General features: G+C 44.4%; 1 protein-coding gene across 4 annotated transcripts in view; it reads right to left on the reverse strand.

The window, feature by feature from the left end:
• Nucleotides 1–3,028: 3,028 nt before the first annotated feature.
• sppl3 (signal peptide peptidase 3) overlaps nt 3,029–13,853 on the reverse strand; it is a 31,905-nt gene continuing 21,080 nt past the window's right edge. Inside the window, exons 2-11 of one of the 4 annotated variants that reach the window (XM_023983859.2) lie at nt 12,752–12,829; nt 12,424–12,533; nt 12,073–12,192; nt 11,346–11,424; nt 10,939–11,051; nt 9,380–9,486; nt 7,865–8,028; nt 7,441–7,628; nt 6,460–6,569; nt 3,029–3,520 (exon numbers count right to left, since the gene is read on the reverse strand). In XM_023983859.2, coding sequence (XP_023839627.1) covers nt 3,449–3,520; nt 6,460–6,569; nt 7,441–7,628; nt 7,865–8,028; nt 9,380–9,486; nt 10,939–11,051; nt 11,346–11,424; nt 12,073–12,192; nt 12,424–12,533; nt 12,752–12,829 — 1,141 coding nt within the window. In that variant the 3' untranslated portion in view covers nt 3,029–3,448. Of the gene's footprint in view, nt 3,521–6,459; nt 6,570–7,440; nt 7,629–7,864; nt 8,029–9,379; nt 9,487–10,938; nt 11,055–11,345; nt 11,425–12,072; nt 12,193–12,423; nt 12,534–12,751; nt 12,830–13,853 lie in introns of all 4 variants that reach the window. The other 3 variants (XM_023983858.2, XM_023983861.2, XM_023983860.2) reach the window with 3 other exon arrangements.

Consider the following 13,853-nt stretch of genomic DNA (forward strand, 5'->3'; position numbering starts at 1 on the left):
ATGTTTTCACGGCCCACCCCCCTCCAACAGCATATTCAGATCCTGGCCAAATTCATCTGCGGACAGATTTTGAATAGACAAAATGCATCATCTTAATTCCCACTTTCCTATTTAGGTAGACAAGAGAAACCGGACCAGAGGTGGTGACTCAGCGGTTTTGCCACCCATCGCCACGCTGGTCCAGTGACCTTTCACACTGTGCTCTATAGAAATCCCTGACTCAGCATCTTTGGTGCGACACAGAGGCAGCCATTTTCCCACAGAAGCTAAAAAGGCTCTTCCATGCTAGAGCTTCCATCAGTCCTCCGACGTTCTCTGGTGGACCTAGTCTAGAGCATGGAAAACAGAGTATAAAAGCATCGTTAGAACATAGAATGATACACGTCAATTCTGTCAGATGCTCCGCAGGGGTAAAACACACAACATACTGTACCTTAAATGCTTCTTAAATGGGTAGCCTTTCAGATCATGGGATGCATACGAAACCCCTGACACAGCCCAACAACACACCTCTTTCACCATACAGATCGGTGGATCCCAACCAGGGGGTACTTGAGAAGACTCATGAGTAGGTGGTACAGTAACCGAAAAATGTTGGGAACCACTGACAGACCATACAGTGCTTTAAAACCAAATCAGCAGACACTTTCAACAGTGTTCAAACTGAGAATATCAGTATTGTTTTAGGGTTTAGAAATAAAGGGCAAAAGCATCTAATACGAATTATCTTGTGGGATCCTAAGTAAATTCTTTGTGAAGAATACTGTGTGGATGAGGAAGCTATTCATATCAGGCTTGCTCATGTCTAGTTTAATTTTCAACCGACCTCAAGCATCTGACTTGGCCAGTGTCGCCATCAAGTGGTTTATCTTGGAAATACAGTATCTTTCCCTAACAATGGCATTTTGCTCATATTTTATTTAATGAAAACATTGACATCTATTCCTTATTAAAAAACAGAAAATTCTGAATGTAACATTGGCCTCATCACACAGAGTATGCCTGAATTGATCAAACATTATCCCCTGATAATGTAGCTAGTGTGAAAGTAATCTATCGAAAGGTCTCAACTTCCTACCAGAGTAGCTGATACAGAACCAATACCAGTGTAAGTTGAACAATGAGTCTGACTCGGATATGACCCCAACGTAAGCCTGTAGAAAAACAGCCGTACACAGGAGCCGTACAGTTAGAGTCATGTTTATTTACAGCAGAATCCTGACAAGGGGGAGAGGAACAGGGAGGGGGATTAAGACAAAATATTTTAGATTCAGCTTATCAAAGGTCCATGTTTCACTAAACAGTTCTTACTTTATTCAACTTCTTGTATACAGAATCCATTCAGCTGTAATGTCAATGCACCAAAGAGCTAGAGCCCTCTGCTGCAAGGGAGAAGAGGAAAGAAAGGTAGAAAATGGAACTAAACCTACAGCACTAAGAAAAGAAAAAAACGAATACAAAGGGGATAAAAAGAAAGATCTTCCATAAAAAATGAAATCAAAATTTTCTTCAATTATTTATCACCATGATCGGCATTTTTTTTCTTTTTTTCTTTCTTTGCCAAGTCCATAAAGAGGCAGAGGAGAGTTGATTTTTTGTTGTTACATAAAGTCCATGATGTTTAGGCCGTCTGACGTTGGTCTGTCCCACAGCCAGATAATGTTCAGGTAATGATCAGCCAGAGTGAAGTCAGGGCTAAACGAGTCTCAAATCTGCCAGCTGGCCTGTTGGGTCAGAACTGTTCCGAGTCCTCCAGACCCCTGGCCTTTGTCCATGTAACTTTCCTCTGTGCAGCCTTGCTGGCAAAGCTCAGTGCCTTGGTTTTGGCCAGCAGAGTTTGAGCTGTTGATGCAGTCTGAGGAATGACACACACTGTACACTTGACATGCAAGGCCAGAGAACCAACATAAAAAATAAAGAAAACAGGTAAAGAAAACCCAAGACAAACTGCATGTTCCATTCAAGTCTCGCTCTCCCTCTGATTCTCTCGCTCTCACACATACATACTTTAATTCCAATATCGTTGAAGCTATGATCTAACTGACAAGCACCACAAACTGTGGGAGGAATGACAATCCAAAAACTGCTGGGATACTAAACCTTTGACAGTAAAAACTAGCTATGGGTTAGTTTGAACCTCTCAGGGTCCATTGATTACAATCCTTTATTAAGCTTAATCCCTCAGGGGCGTAATAGAGATTCTCTCTCAAGGTCCATTAGACATCGTGGAGGTAATGCTATATGATCACACACACACACAAACAGACACCTCCAGGTACAGCCATGGCACATGTCAAAGGTTATCTAGGGGTTTCCCAATGTCCATTCTGTCACTTGTGGGAAGAAATGTGTACACAAGGAAACCTCCCCTAGTGTGACTATCCTTCCAGAACAAAGCTGTGATCCAAGTCAGAGATTTGCCACTCCATAAGTCGAGTCATTGTCGATGTCTTTATACCTGTGCTGGATCTAAAACATTATTAAATTGTTCATAATGTAATAACACAATCTCTCATTCTATGTTCTCTCACTCACACACTCAAACATCATGACACCCAAATGTGTGTGTACACATATTTACAAAGAGAGATGCATCCCCATCAATAGCAGGGACACATTCACAATTTATAATACATCATTTCTGTATATGCCAAGAATAAAATCTTTTCTAAATAAAATACATGTTTCTGTGATGGGGCAGCGAATGATAGAAGGTGGGAGATTGTTAGAGGGGGAGGAAGGTTGAGGGTGTAGAGGAGAGAGAGAAGTGTTCAGGGGACAGGAGGGGGAGATGGATGGCAGAGACAGGGAGGGAGAGACTGATGAACCATTCCTTCTCTTTCTCTCCCGTCAGCTGCTGGTCCTGTGCACTGATGTCATTGTCCTGCGTAGTGGCAGCAGCAGCAGCTCTGCCTACTCTCTCTGTGGTTCATACCAAATCATTCCAGAATAATAATTACAAGATTTGTAATGACGAAGACCCAGTCACGTCCCACAAACAGTAATCCATATAAGGGGAGACCTGGCCTTGGAGTCCGGCAGAGTCAGTCAGATACATAAATGGGAAGGGATGGAGGGGCGGTACGGCAGTAAGACAAAGAGAGACCAAGAGCAAAAGGAGAGAGTGAGAGGCCTAGCAAAATGGAATGGGTCATGGGAAGGGGGGATGGAAAATAAGGAAAGGATAGAAAAGGAGAGAATATAGAGAGGGAAGGAAAGAGAAGGTCACGAAGTGAGAGAAAAGGAGGGCGACAGAATGAGAAGAAAAAGGAAGCAAAGAGGAGTTGTCTGGCAATGAGGTCCACACACTGGTGTCCATATGAGAGGTCTGCTGCTCAGAGGATGGGTGGAAAGAATGAACGAGTGATGAGGACGAGGCCTCTCTTCAGTGCACACTCTCCCTCTTCTCTCATGGTCCTCCCCACGCTGGCTGTGTTCCCAGGGTGCATCATACCTCCAGGAAGCGGGAGCTGCTGGCCTTGGTGTGGAAAGGCTCTGACCACATGCGCCGCAGGTCTCCCTGTAGGACACACCAGGGTTCGATTTATATTTAACTAGGCAAGTCAGTTAAGAACAAATTCTTATTTACAATGACGGCCTACCCCGGCCAAACACTGGAACAATTGTGCACCACCTTAAGGGACTCCCAATCACGGCCGGATGCGATGCAGCCTGAATTCGAACCAGGTACTGCAGTGACGCCTCTTGCAATGAGATGCAGTGTCTGAGACCACCGCGCCACTCAGGAGCCCAAGTGATTCCCTTTAACTACCACACTATTGAATACAATCCTCACCAAGATGTGATATGGCCAAAATATTATATCATGGTATAAAAATAAAAAAAATATTGGACGGTATTTTAGTTTTTGAATTATAAAAGTTCTACATTTGCTTTAAGAGTAGTGAGTGTTCCTGGGGTAGCAACTCAGACATTCTAAGTGATTTCAATGAGTCTCTCTTCATTCTGAATGTTTTATACTGTTCAATTCAACCAAAACAAATTTCAGCACTTTTATCATTTCTGCATTTCCTGTACCCAATTGTCATAGAGTAATAGTAAAGATACGTTAATAGAAAATGACTCAAGTAAAAGTGAGTCACCCAGTAAAATACAACTTGAATAAAAGTCTAAAAGTATGTGGGTTTTAAATATACTTAAGTATCAAAAGTAAAAATCACTTCAAAATCCTTATATTAAGCAAACCAGATGGCACAACTTGCTTGTTTTTTTATTTACGGAGAGCCAGGTGCACACTCCAACACGAAGACATAATATATTAACAAAGCATTTGTGTTTAGTGAGTCCTCCAGATCAGAGGCCAGGGATGTTCTCTTGATAAGTGCGTGAATTGGAACATTTCTGTCCTGCTAAGCATTCAAAATGTAATGAATAATTTTAGGTGTCAGGGAAAATGTATGGAGTAAAAAGTACAGTATTTTCTTCAGGAATGTAGTGAAGTAAATAAAATAAGTAGTACTTTAAAGTATTTTATTAAGTACTTTACACCAGTGCTCAATTGAGAAGTTCCACACTGCCACGTAGGGCTGCACGATATGGGCAAATAATCTAGGACTTATTTTTAACAAAATGTCGCAATTGCAATTTGACTTGTGAATTAGAGCAAAACTGTTGGAATCATGGAAATATAATGACTATTCTAATTCTATAGTTAGAATATACTTTTGTTTGAGATGACAACGAATTAAAATGCCAGGGTGGAGTTATTGTGACAGGGTAAGAACTAAAGTGATAAGTGTTTCCTAGGGGAGCCTATAAGCTTTGGCTACATTGCATGTTCTCTCTTAACTACTTCATGTTGCTAACATATTTTTGCTTTGCATATTCCTCTTTGATTTAGAAGATACTGTTGCACAAACATGCTGATTTAGGTCCACACCATCACTGGTATTATCATGCTGTATTAATTAGCTAGCTACGTTTGCTCTTTCTCAGTACATTTATTTGCTAGCTAGCTATTAGCATTTGCGGCTAACAATTAACATTAGCGTCTCACAAGATTTAGGGCAACTTGTTAAGACAAACTAGCTGTTTGCTGATGTAAGAAACAAACTAATAGTGCCTTTATAGAACGCTAGTGGATTTATATTAAGAAGCAAAGTGAAAACAGCATTGTTGTTGTCAACATTGTTGCATGTGCTGCATTGACCATGCAGACTGAACGCAAGTGTCTCGTGGTTGAGGCACATCAAATGCGCTGCTTGAGTGACAAGTCTGTGTTGAAAGCGGCACGGAGAGAAAACTCAAGTAGCGAGATGACTCAAGTAGCGAAGTAAACTATCAAAATTGACATTACACCGGGAGTATCACATTTAACAAACCAAACTTTCAAATACCGGTATAGAAGGTAAAGTAAAAACCCAAACCGGTCCCTGCATCAATACCGGTATGTCATGAAATACTGTATACCGCCCAGCCCTACCCACAGATATCACCCATCTTTGCCTACTCTCCCACCCGTGTTAGAGGCTATCCTCAACATCGACATCCATTACCTCTGGTCACTGGCGTCTTATCTGCCTTGATCCTGGATTACTCCTCTAGGCCTCTACCACTTAAGCACTGCCTCCATTGGTTCATCTCAGTTTCCATTGACCCAGGTTTATTCGACAAAAGCAAATGTCACACCATTGCGACGTGTAATGGAAGCGGCAGCTATAGGAGACATGTTCTAAAGACGTCAACATTTTTATCCGTTTGACAGGGGCAGCTTTTTGTCAAACTTGCAGAAAATGAAGATGGAAACAGTGTTTTTCAAATAAATTGTATTTTTAAGGTACGCTGGGCATGTGACATAATCACTCCACATTTAATTCTTAAAATGCCCACTGCTTGCTAAATCTATTTCAGCGATAATAATAATATTTCTTTGCAGGACAAGGATTGTCCTGACTTTCAAGAAAGCCCAAATTGCTTTGCCTTGCTTTTCAGGTTGGCTGAATGCAAGTTTCCATCATCCAATTATTTAAAGATCTACAGGAGTGCAAGTTTCACCATGGCGATACGTTGGTAGGCTACCTGAGACATGAAACATAAGTGGGAGTTCGCCTTAATGGATAATGGAAACACTTCATTTTTATTAGACATTCTATCTTTTTTGTTGCAAAATTTCTTTCTTTTGTGTGATGGCATTACATCCAGCTGTTTTTATCTACACAACAGACAGTTAACTGGAAATGCACCGTAGCAGGCAATTGCATCCATTTTCTATGACAACTTTTGAAATGTCGACAAAAAAACTCTTGACAAGTTAATGGAAACATAGCTTCTGACTGTCAGCATTCAGTCAAAACACATTTACACAAACTTTTGAGTCCTATAAAATGATTCCCCAGCAGTACTGCTATTTTGTCTGACCTCTTAACTTACATAAATGAATGACGCCATCACATTATCCCCCACCGCTCCCCCCTTTTCCAGAAACCACCCCATATGTACCTTCAGGTAGGCCATGGTGAGCAGAGGCAGCAAGGTGAAGGGTACCAGGTAGAGCAGGGCAGGCTGAGCCGCGCGGTGGATTCTGGAGGCCACAGTGGCAGTCAGCAGGCCTGGAAGAAACGGCGACAGGTCAGAAACACTCATACTATGGAGTTTAAGGTAGACTAAGCAATATGATATCATTGTGTACAGAGGGAGGCTTCCCTGTACTGCATACACAATACAATTAAATTCAAATCAGCCAAGAATGACTCTATTGTTGTTTAATTCTCTAAGCATGAAGTCACCTCCCTTTATATGTTGTCATATGGCTGACTATTGCCACATGTCTAGTTAACCAGACAATAGCACGCTCTACTGACTGGGTTCAACAAGTCAGAATGTGGTTCTCTGTTACACCAGGGCTGCCCAACTCTGTTCCTGCAGAGCTCCCGTCCTGTTTGTTCCAACCCTAATCTAGCACACTTGATTCTAATAATTAAAGGTAGACTTTGGGCACCAAAAAAAAGTCCAACTCCGCCTCTTTCTCAATTTTCAAACAGAAATGGGGTGTGCCTTCGGTGATTCATCATTGTGTTACTCTGGTCATGCGTGCTGTGACCGACCTAGCTAGTTTGCTAGCTAAGCTAGCCAGTAACTCCTCCAGTATGTCATGACGTCATTTCACAGGATTTGTTTTTGGACAGAAGCTGTAGAGTTCAGTAACAAATGGCACTTCTGTAGCCAAATATCTTATTCATCTTTGTTTTTCAGCATTAAAATGACCTGGTATGATGGTGAAATGATCAGTTATACAGTTTTAAAGACGTTATTTCTGCGCCCAAAGTCAACCTTTAACTTGGTTAATAAGCTGAATCAGGTTAGTTACCTACTGGGGTTGGAGAGAAAACCTACTGGAGGGTAAGCTCTCCAGGGACAGATTTGGGCAGCCTCGTGCTACATGATGGTCCCTCCCGCATCCATCTCTCACCCTGTCCTTACCCACAAAGTATCCTATGAGAGTGCAGTGGAAGTAGGAGACGCGCCCCATGCGTCCGGGCGTGCCTGGTCCCCCCGCCTCCCCGCTGGCCTGCTTCTTGTAGTTGTCGTAGCGCAGCACGAAGCACAGCAGCAGCCCCGGCATCACTATGTCCCCGATCCCCAGCATGGAGAAGTGACTGCCTGTGGAACTGGAGGGAGAGAGGGATGAGATATAGGGAGAAAAGAGGGAGGGAAAACAGACAAGCAAAACACAGTGAAGGGCAGGATGCAAAGAGGAGGGTAATAAGGAGACAGCAGGAGGGGACAAAGCAGGACAGCGTGGGAGGAAATGCAAGCGTGCGTTTCAGAGCTCATAAGAACAGCTGTAGTGAATGCAGCTGGAGGTTTAAACATAGATCCACTCCTCACGGCGAGGCTGTGGTACCTGGGGAAGACCAGTTTGCCCGGCAGGGACAATCGGGGTACGTCGCGGCCCATCCCAGGGCCCAGGTGGAGCTTCCTGGACAGCACGTCTAAGGGGTTGTCAGCCGGCTGGGTGGCCACCTTCACCATCACGTTGCTGTTGAAGATGTAGGCCGAGAAAAACACCTGCAGGACAGACAGAGGAGTCATCTCCGGTGGCTCAAGCGATCCTTGGAAAATAGCCATGTTTGTAGTTCTGTCTGACATGTAGTCTAACCACGATAAAGGTGATGGTGGAGCCTACAATGCCATCTCTATGGTGTACAGCGGAAAAACGGCTACTGTCCTGTTAGCGTGGAAATATCCGTCTATCTATGGTGTGCTGCTCTGTCCACCTCAAGAAACACAAGAGACCTGAATGAGCGGCACTCGCTGTACCTTAGGTCTTCACACCTTTAGTAAGCTGCTTTGACAGTGGCTGAATCTCAAACCAAACATTTGGCCCCTAAGCCCTTTATTGGAGTGGCCCTTGTGTTCGATAGTGATCGCTCAAGTCTGCATGTTTTGGGCAAAATTAGAATTGAGACGATACACACTCAATGTCACGACTGCCATACTTTGAAATCCAGTTGCAAGCACAGTCTCCTGCGACTTGTCTTGTAGCATGACTCGATATGAAACATGGGCAGACACGCTTACTCTGATAGACGGTGAGAAAGTTGTAAACTCTGTAGCGACTCATGCACAAAATATGTGCAGGTATATTTGTCGCAAGTGACTTCATGAGCCAATTTAGCTGGCTGTAGCCTGTCTGATGTTAGCTAGATTCACTAACAAACAGGGTTGGAATGGAATTCAAGCAAATGTTAGGCAAGGATTTTAGGCACCACTGCACAAGTAAACAGCGTGTAGCTCGGATGCGACTTATTTATGATAGTTGGACAGCTTGCTGATGAACTTGTTGACCTCTACTTAGCATTCCATACTTCACCATTCACCAAAGCACCAATCGCTATATTGTAATTGAGTCAGCTGAACCCCGTGCACTGACTCGGAGAAGAAGACAGTTGCTGCTTCATTAAAACTTGTTGTGATAAAATAATGTTCCTTAGTGTTGCACTAGTTAGTAAGCTTTGACATGGCATGACTGGCCCAGGCTTAGCAAGAGAATGGACAGGTTTTCGTGCACATTATCAAATGTCAGAAATACTGCGTCTTCAAGCACTGGACTCATTAGCTAGATTTTAAATTGTGTGACTAAGACCTTGTCAAAAATAGTAATTATGTTATTAGGTAACGTGCTGAGATTCATGGGAAGGAATTGCTGCTGAGGGCACTGAGTCAGCAGAGGATGCCACTCGATAAAGAGGTTTCCGAAGGGTTCAGTGGAGGTCTCGATGGCTCAACAAACTAGAGTTTGAGATTCAGCCATGGTCTATAGTTGGGGTCCTTTGTGTCTGATGACTCATGGCCCTGTCTGTGTTTTAGTGGTTGTATTTGGGTCAGCTGGGTGGAGGGATGGGAGCAGCCATCTTACCCAGAACACGTCATAGATAAGCAGCCCTGATAGCAGCAGGCAAGACACCTTCAGACTGGGTAGCCGTACAAAGGCTATCATGGCCACACACAGCCCCATGGCCAGAGCTGAGGAGAGAGAGAGAATATCAGACATAAACACACAGCGCTGAGAGAAAGAGGAGAAGAGAAAGAGGAGGAGAGCGACAGCGCTGAGAGAAAGAGGAGGAGAGCGACAGCGCTGAGAGAAAGAGGAGAGCGACAGCGCTGAGAGAAAGAGGAGGAGAGCGACAGCGCTGAGAGAAAGAGGAGAGCGACAGCGCTGAGAGAAAGAGGAGAAGAGACAGCGCTGAGAGAAAGAGGAGAGCGAGCAGCGCTGAGAGAAAGAGGGAGAGCGACAGCGCTGAGAGAAAGAGGAGAGCGACAGCGCTGAGAGAAAGAGGAGAGCGACAGCGCTGAGGGAGAGAAAGAGGAGAGCGACAGCGCTGAGAGAAAGAGGAGAGCGACAGCGCTGAGAGAAAGAGGAGAGCGGACAGCGCTGAGAGAAAGAGGAGAGCGACAGCGCTGAGAGAAAAGAGGAGAGCGACAGCGCTGAGAGAAAGAGGAGAGCGTGACGACAGCGTGAGAGAAAAGAGAGCGACAGCGCTGAGATAAAGAGGAGAGCGACAGCGCTGAGAGAAAAGAGAGCGACAGCGCTGAGATAAAGAGGAGAGCGACAGCGCTGAGAGAAAGAGGAGAGAGACAGCGCTGAGAGAAAGAGGAGAGCGACAGCGCTGAGAGAAAGAGGAGAGCGACAGCGCTGAGAGAAAGAGGAAGAGCGACAGCGCTGAGAGAAAGGAGGAAGAGAGACAGCGCTGAGAGAAAGAGGAGAGCGACAGCGCTGAGAGAAAGAGGAAGACGCGACAGCGCTGAGAGAAAGAGGAGAAGAGACAGCGCTGAGAGAAAGAGGAGGAGAGCGACAGCGCTGAGGAGAAAGAGGAGGAGAGACAGCGCTGAGAGAAAGAGGAGAGCGACAGCGCTGAGAGAAAGAGGAGAAGAGACAGCGCTGAGAGAAAAGAGGAGGAGAGCGACAGCGCTGAGAGAAAGAGGAGGAGAGAACAGCGCTGAGAGAAAGAGGAGAAGAGACAGCGCTGAGAGAAAGAGAGGAGAGCGACAGCGCTGAGAGAAAGAGGAGAAGAGAGACAGCGCTGAGAGAAAGAGGAGAAGAGAGAGAAGGACAGCGCTGAGAGAAAGAGGAGAAAGAGACAGCGCTGAGAGAAAGAGGAGAAGAGACAGCGCTGAGAGAAAGAGGAGGAGAGCGACAGCGCTGAGAGAAAGAGGAGGAGAGACAGCGCTGAGAGAAAGAGGAGAAGAGACAGCGCTGAGAGAAAGAGGAGGAGAGCGACAGCGCTGAGAGAAAGAGGAGGAGAGCGACAGCGCTGAGAGAGACAGGAATACCAGACGAACACACAGCTCAAAAACTTGTAATGGAGCTCAGAGAGACATGAGATTAGAGAGAAACTAAAGGCAAACCTTACAATGGCAAGACAACGCCCCCCACCACACACACGAACACAAGGCAGTCATGACACACTGACATACCGTCCATGAGCAGCCAGTGTCCAGTGAGCACCCAGATCAGCACCAGCATGACAGAGAGGGAGAAGGAGAGGAGCTCGGCCAGAGTGAAGCGCCCACAGCAACCAAACGAGATCCTACAGGGGGGCAGAGAGAGAGAAATGGTTTATACACACTGGACAAAACAAAATCACTTCACTGGAAAATACATCACTTCTAAACGCAAGTCGATATGTACGGGGTCAAAAGTGTAGATACAGCCAATTTGAGTCAAAATGTGCTCAACACACCCACAGGGGTTCAGGTTGAAGAATTCCGATTAAGCTGAAAAATCTAAGGCCAGATGCTTCACATTGTCAAACATAAAAAGGGGAATTAAAGACTTGTCACATTATTGGTTGTAGGCCATGGCAGCCTCTCAGCTTCCTTACTTGTTTTGTGGTGAGCAGGGTCTGGTCAAGTACTGGCACATTGGCAACAGGAGGAACGCAAACGCAATTGTCGCAAGAACTGAAGAGGAACAACATAGAGGAAGATCGATAAGAGAACGAGAAAGAAATAGCAGCAAGACAGTTTGTTGTTCCGTTCCATTGGTTTCAGTCAGTTTAGCAGAGGCAATCATTGTCATCATAAGAATTAGTTGAGCGGTAGGTATCCAGATTGTCATACAGTCTCTGTACCCTAAAGGGGTATACAGTATTACTGAATGTGGACACTAGGGGCACTATTAAATAAAAACATTTTATTGTCTCTGCTGTAACCAAGAAGCTTGATCTTGACATCTAGCCATTTAGCTAGCAAGTTAGCAAACCAAATGCATAGCTGGAGCCCCGAGCTGGCTATAATTTGACACATCTTAGACTTAACTTATAGTTATAAGCAGTGGCATAGCACGCACCCCCCCGAAAACAATATTGAAAACCATACCGTTCGTATTTCGAAATATACCATTTATACCGTATGCCGGGGTATTGCCCAAGCCTAATAAGAATTATGCAGAGAAAATGTTTCTGTTAAATCAATGCACCATAAGACACCATCAATATAACACCATGCTCTAAGGAAATAAATACGTCAGCTTGCCTTTAGACAAAAGATGGGCAAGAAACTGCTTTGTGACATTAAGGCGCGTGTGTGTGGCGGGTGACGGTCAGGTACCTGCGGTGCAAATGGTGAAGACCACCTGGACAGAGTCGAAGAAGAAGAACATGACGAGCAGAGACACGGAGGCTCCTATGGGCAGGAACAGAGCCTGTGTGGAGTCTATGGTCTGAATACCTACAACACACAATACATGCACAAGTGAGAATGCTCAAACACACAGGGATTGAGAAAGACAAAATCACACAGGCAGAGACAGGCACACACATTTCTGCATGTGCTGCGTCTACAGCCTGTGTAACAGCAAACCAACCAACTACAAAATATACGGAATCCACGGTATGACGACTTCCAACTTATATATAAAATTTAAAAAAAAACACACGCTCTGTATGTCTTATGTCTCACCAAATATGTGAGACTCACTGTTGTTTGTGTTGCCATTGTTGAAGGACCCATTCGGGACAGGGTTCCCATCCTTATCTTTTTCCTGGTTCTCACAGTCCATGTTTAATGATCTGCACGGGGAGAAATGGAGGGAAAGGTGGAGAGAGGTTGACTATCTGAAATAAAATCAAGCTGCTCACACATTGCTATTCTGTCAAAGACTTGTTTTACAATGACTGGATAGCTCATAGGCGCTCAATGTAATGGAAGTAACATGATAAAGATGAGACCCACAGTGACCAGTGTTGGCCTATCTGTGATGGAAGAGGGTTGGACAGGGTAGACTGACCTGAAGCTGCCATAGACTATGAGAAGGATGGAGATGAGGAAGGTGGACACCTGGCTGGAGTCGACCAGGGAGTATGCCCTATAGACAGAGAGAGAGAGAGAAAGATTTTAGATTCCATTTCCTCCACAGACTAGGCTTAAGTCTGGCCCGAAGGGCTGTTCTTATGCACTTCGCAACGAGGAGTGCTTGGATACAGCCCTTAGCATTGGTATATTGGCAACATACCACAAACATACGAGGTGCCTTATTGCTATTATAAAATGGGTTACCAACTTATAGCAGTAAAAAGAAAAATGTCTTAAGGTCTGATATACCACAGCATTCAGGGCTCAACCCACCCAGTACATAATAGAGTAACCCATACTATACCTTCAGTGTTGCATATGTCAACAAAGCTTGACATTGGTCAGTTGTGTCATAAGACTACAATGACATATTATTGAAGAGTATATTCTCATTTGGAATCGTGGTATTCATAATCCCTTTAGTCAAACCTTTTGACACCAAATCAATAGATTTTCTTTCCTTCAGCAAGGAGAAAGGGCCCCAAAAGGAGCGCGACATACTAGTTGCTATTTATACTCTGTGTTTCTAACGGCTGTTTGTTTTTGGTTTGGAGGACTGGGACTGAATGAAAGAGTTTGAAAATACACAATCAAAGAAGAGAAAGCGTAGCCTTAACCCTTACTGGCATTCATCTAATGTATGTGTATGTTCATCTTGTTCTAGCCACATTTATTTATGCAATTCTTTGTGCAACAAACAAAAGTAAACGTACAGATGGGGTGGGAATTAACAGGGACCTCACGATAGTACTATAATATGTAGATGCCAATATGTATTGCAATTTGATACTGTTTCACAACAGACCAGTAGTGTGCGCTCCATTGAATCTTAATAGGGACACTGGCTATTCAATTGGGAAGGCTGTAGAAATAGCACAGGAAACATGTCAGTGTTCCAGACAATTACGACAGCTGACTAACAGGAAGGATGGTGGACCATCTGTGGCACGAGAGCTGCAGCACAGAGACACTTTTATGGATTTAACATTCTAAACCCACTAATCTGCAGCTTTAACCTTATCTGCCAGACATGGCCG

The sequence above is a fragment of the Salvelinus sp. IW2-2015 genome, linkage group LG4q.1:29 (assembly GCF_002910315.2).
Source record: "Salvelinus sp. IW2-2015 linkage group LG4q.1:29, ASM291031v2, whole genome shotgun sequence".
Taxonomy (NCBI): Eukaryota; Metazoa; Chordata; class Actinopteri; order Salmoniformes; family Salmonidae; genus Salvelinus; species Salvelinus sp. IW2-2015.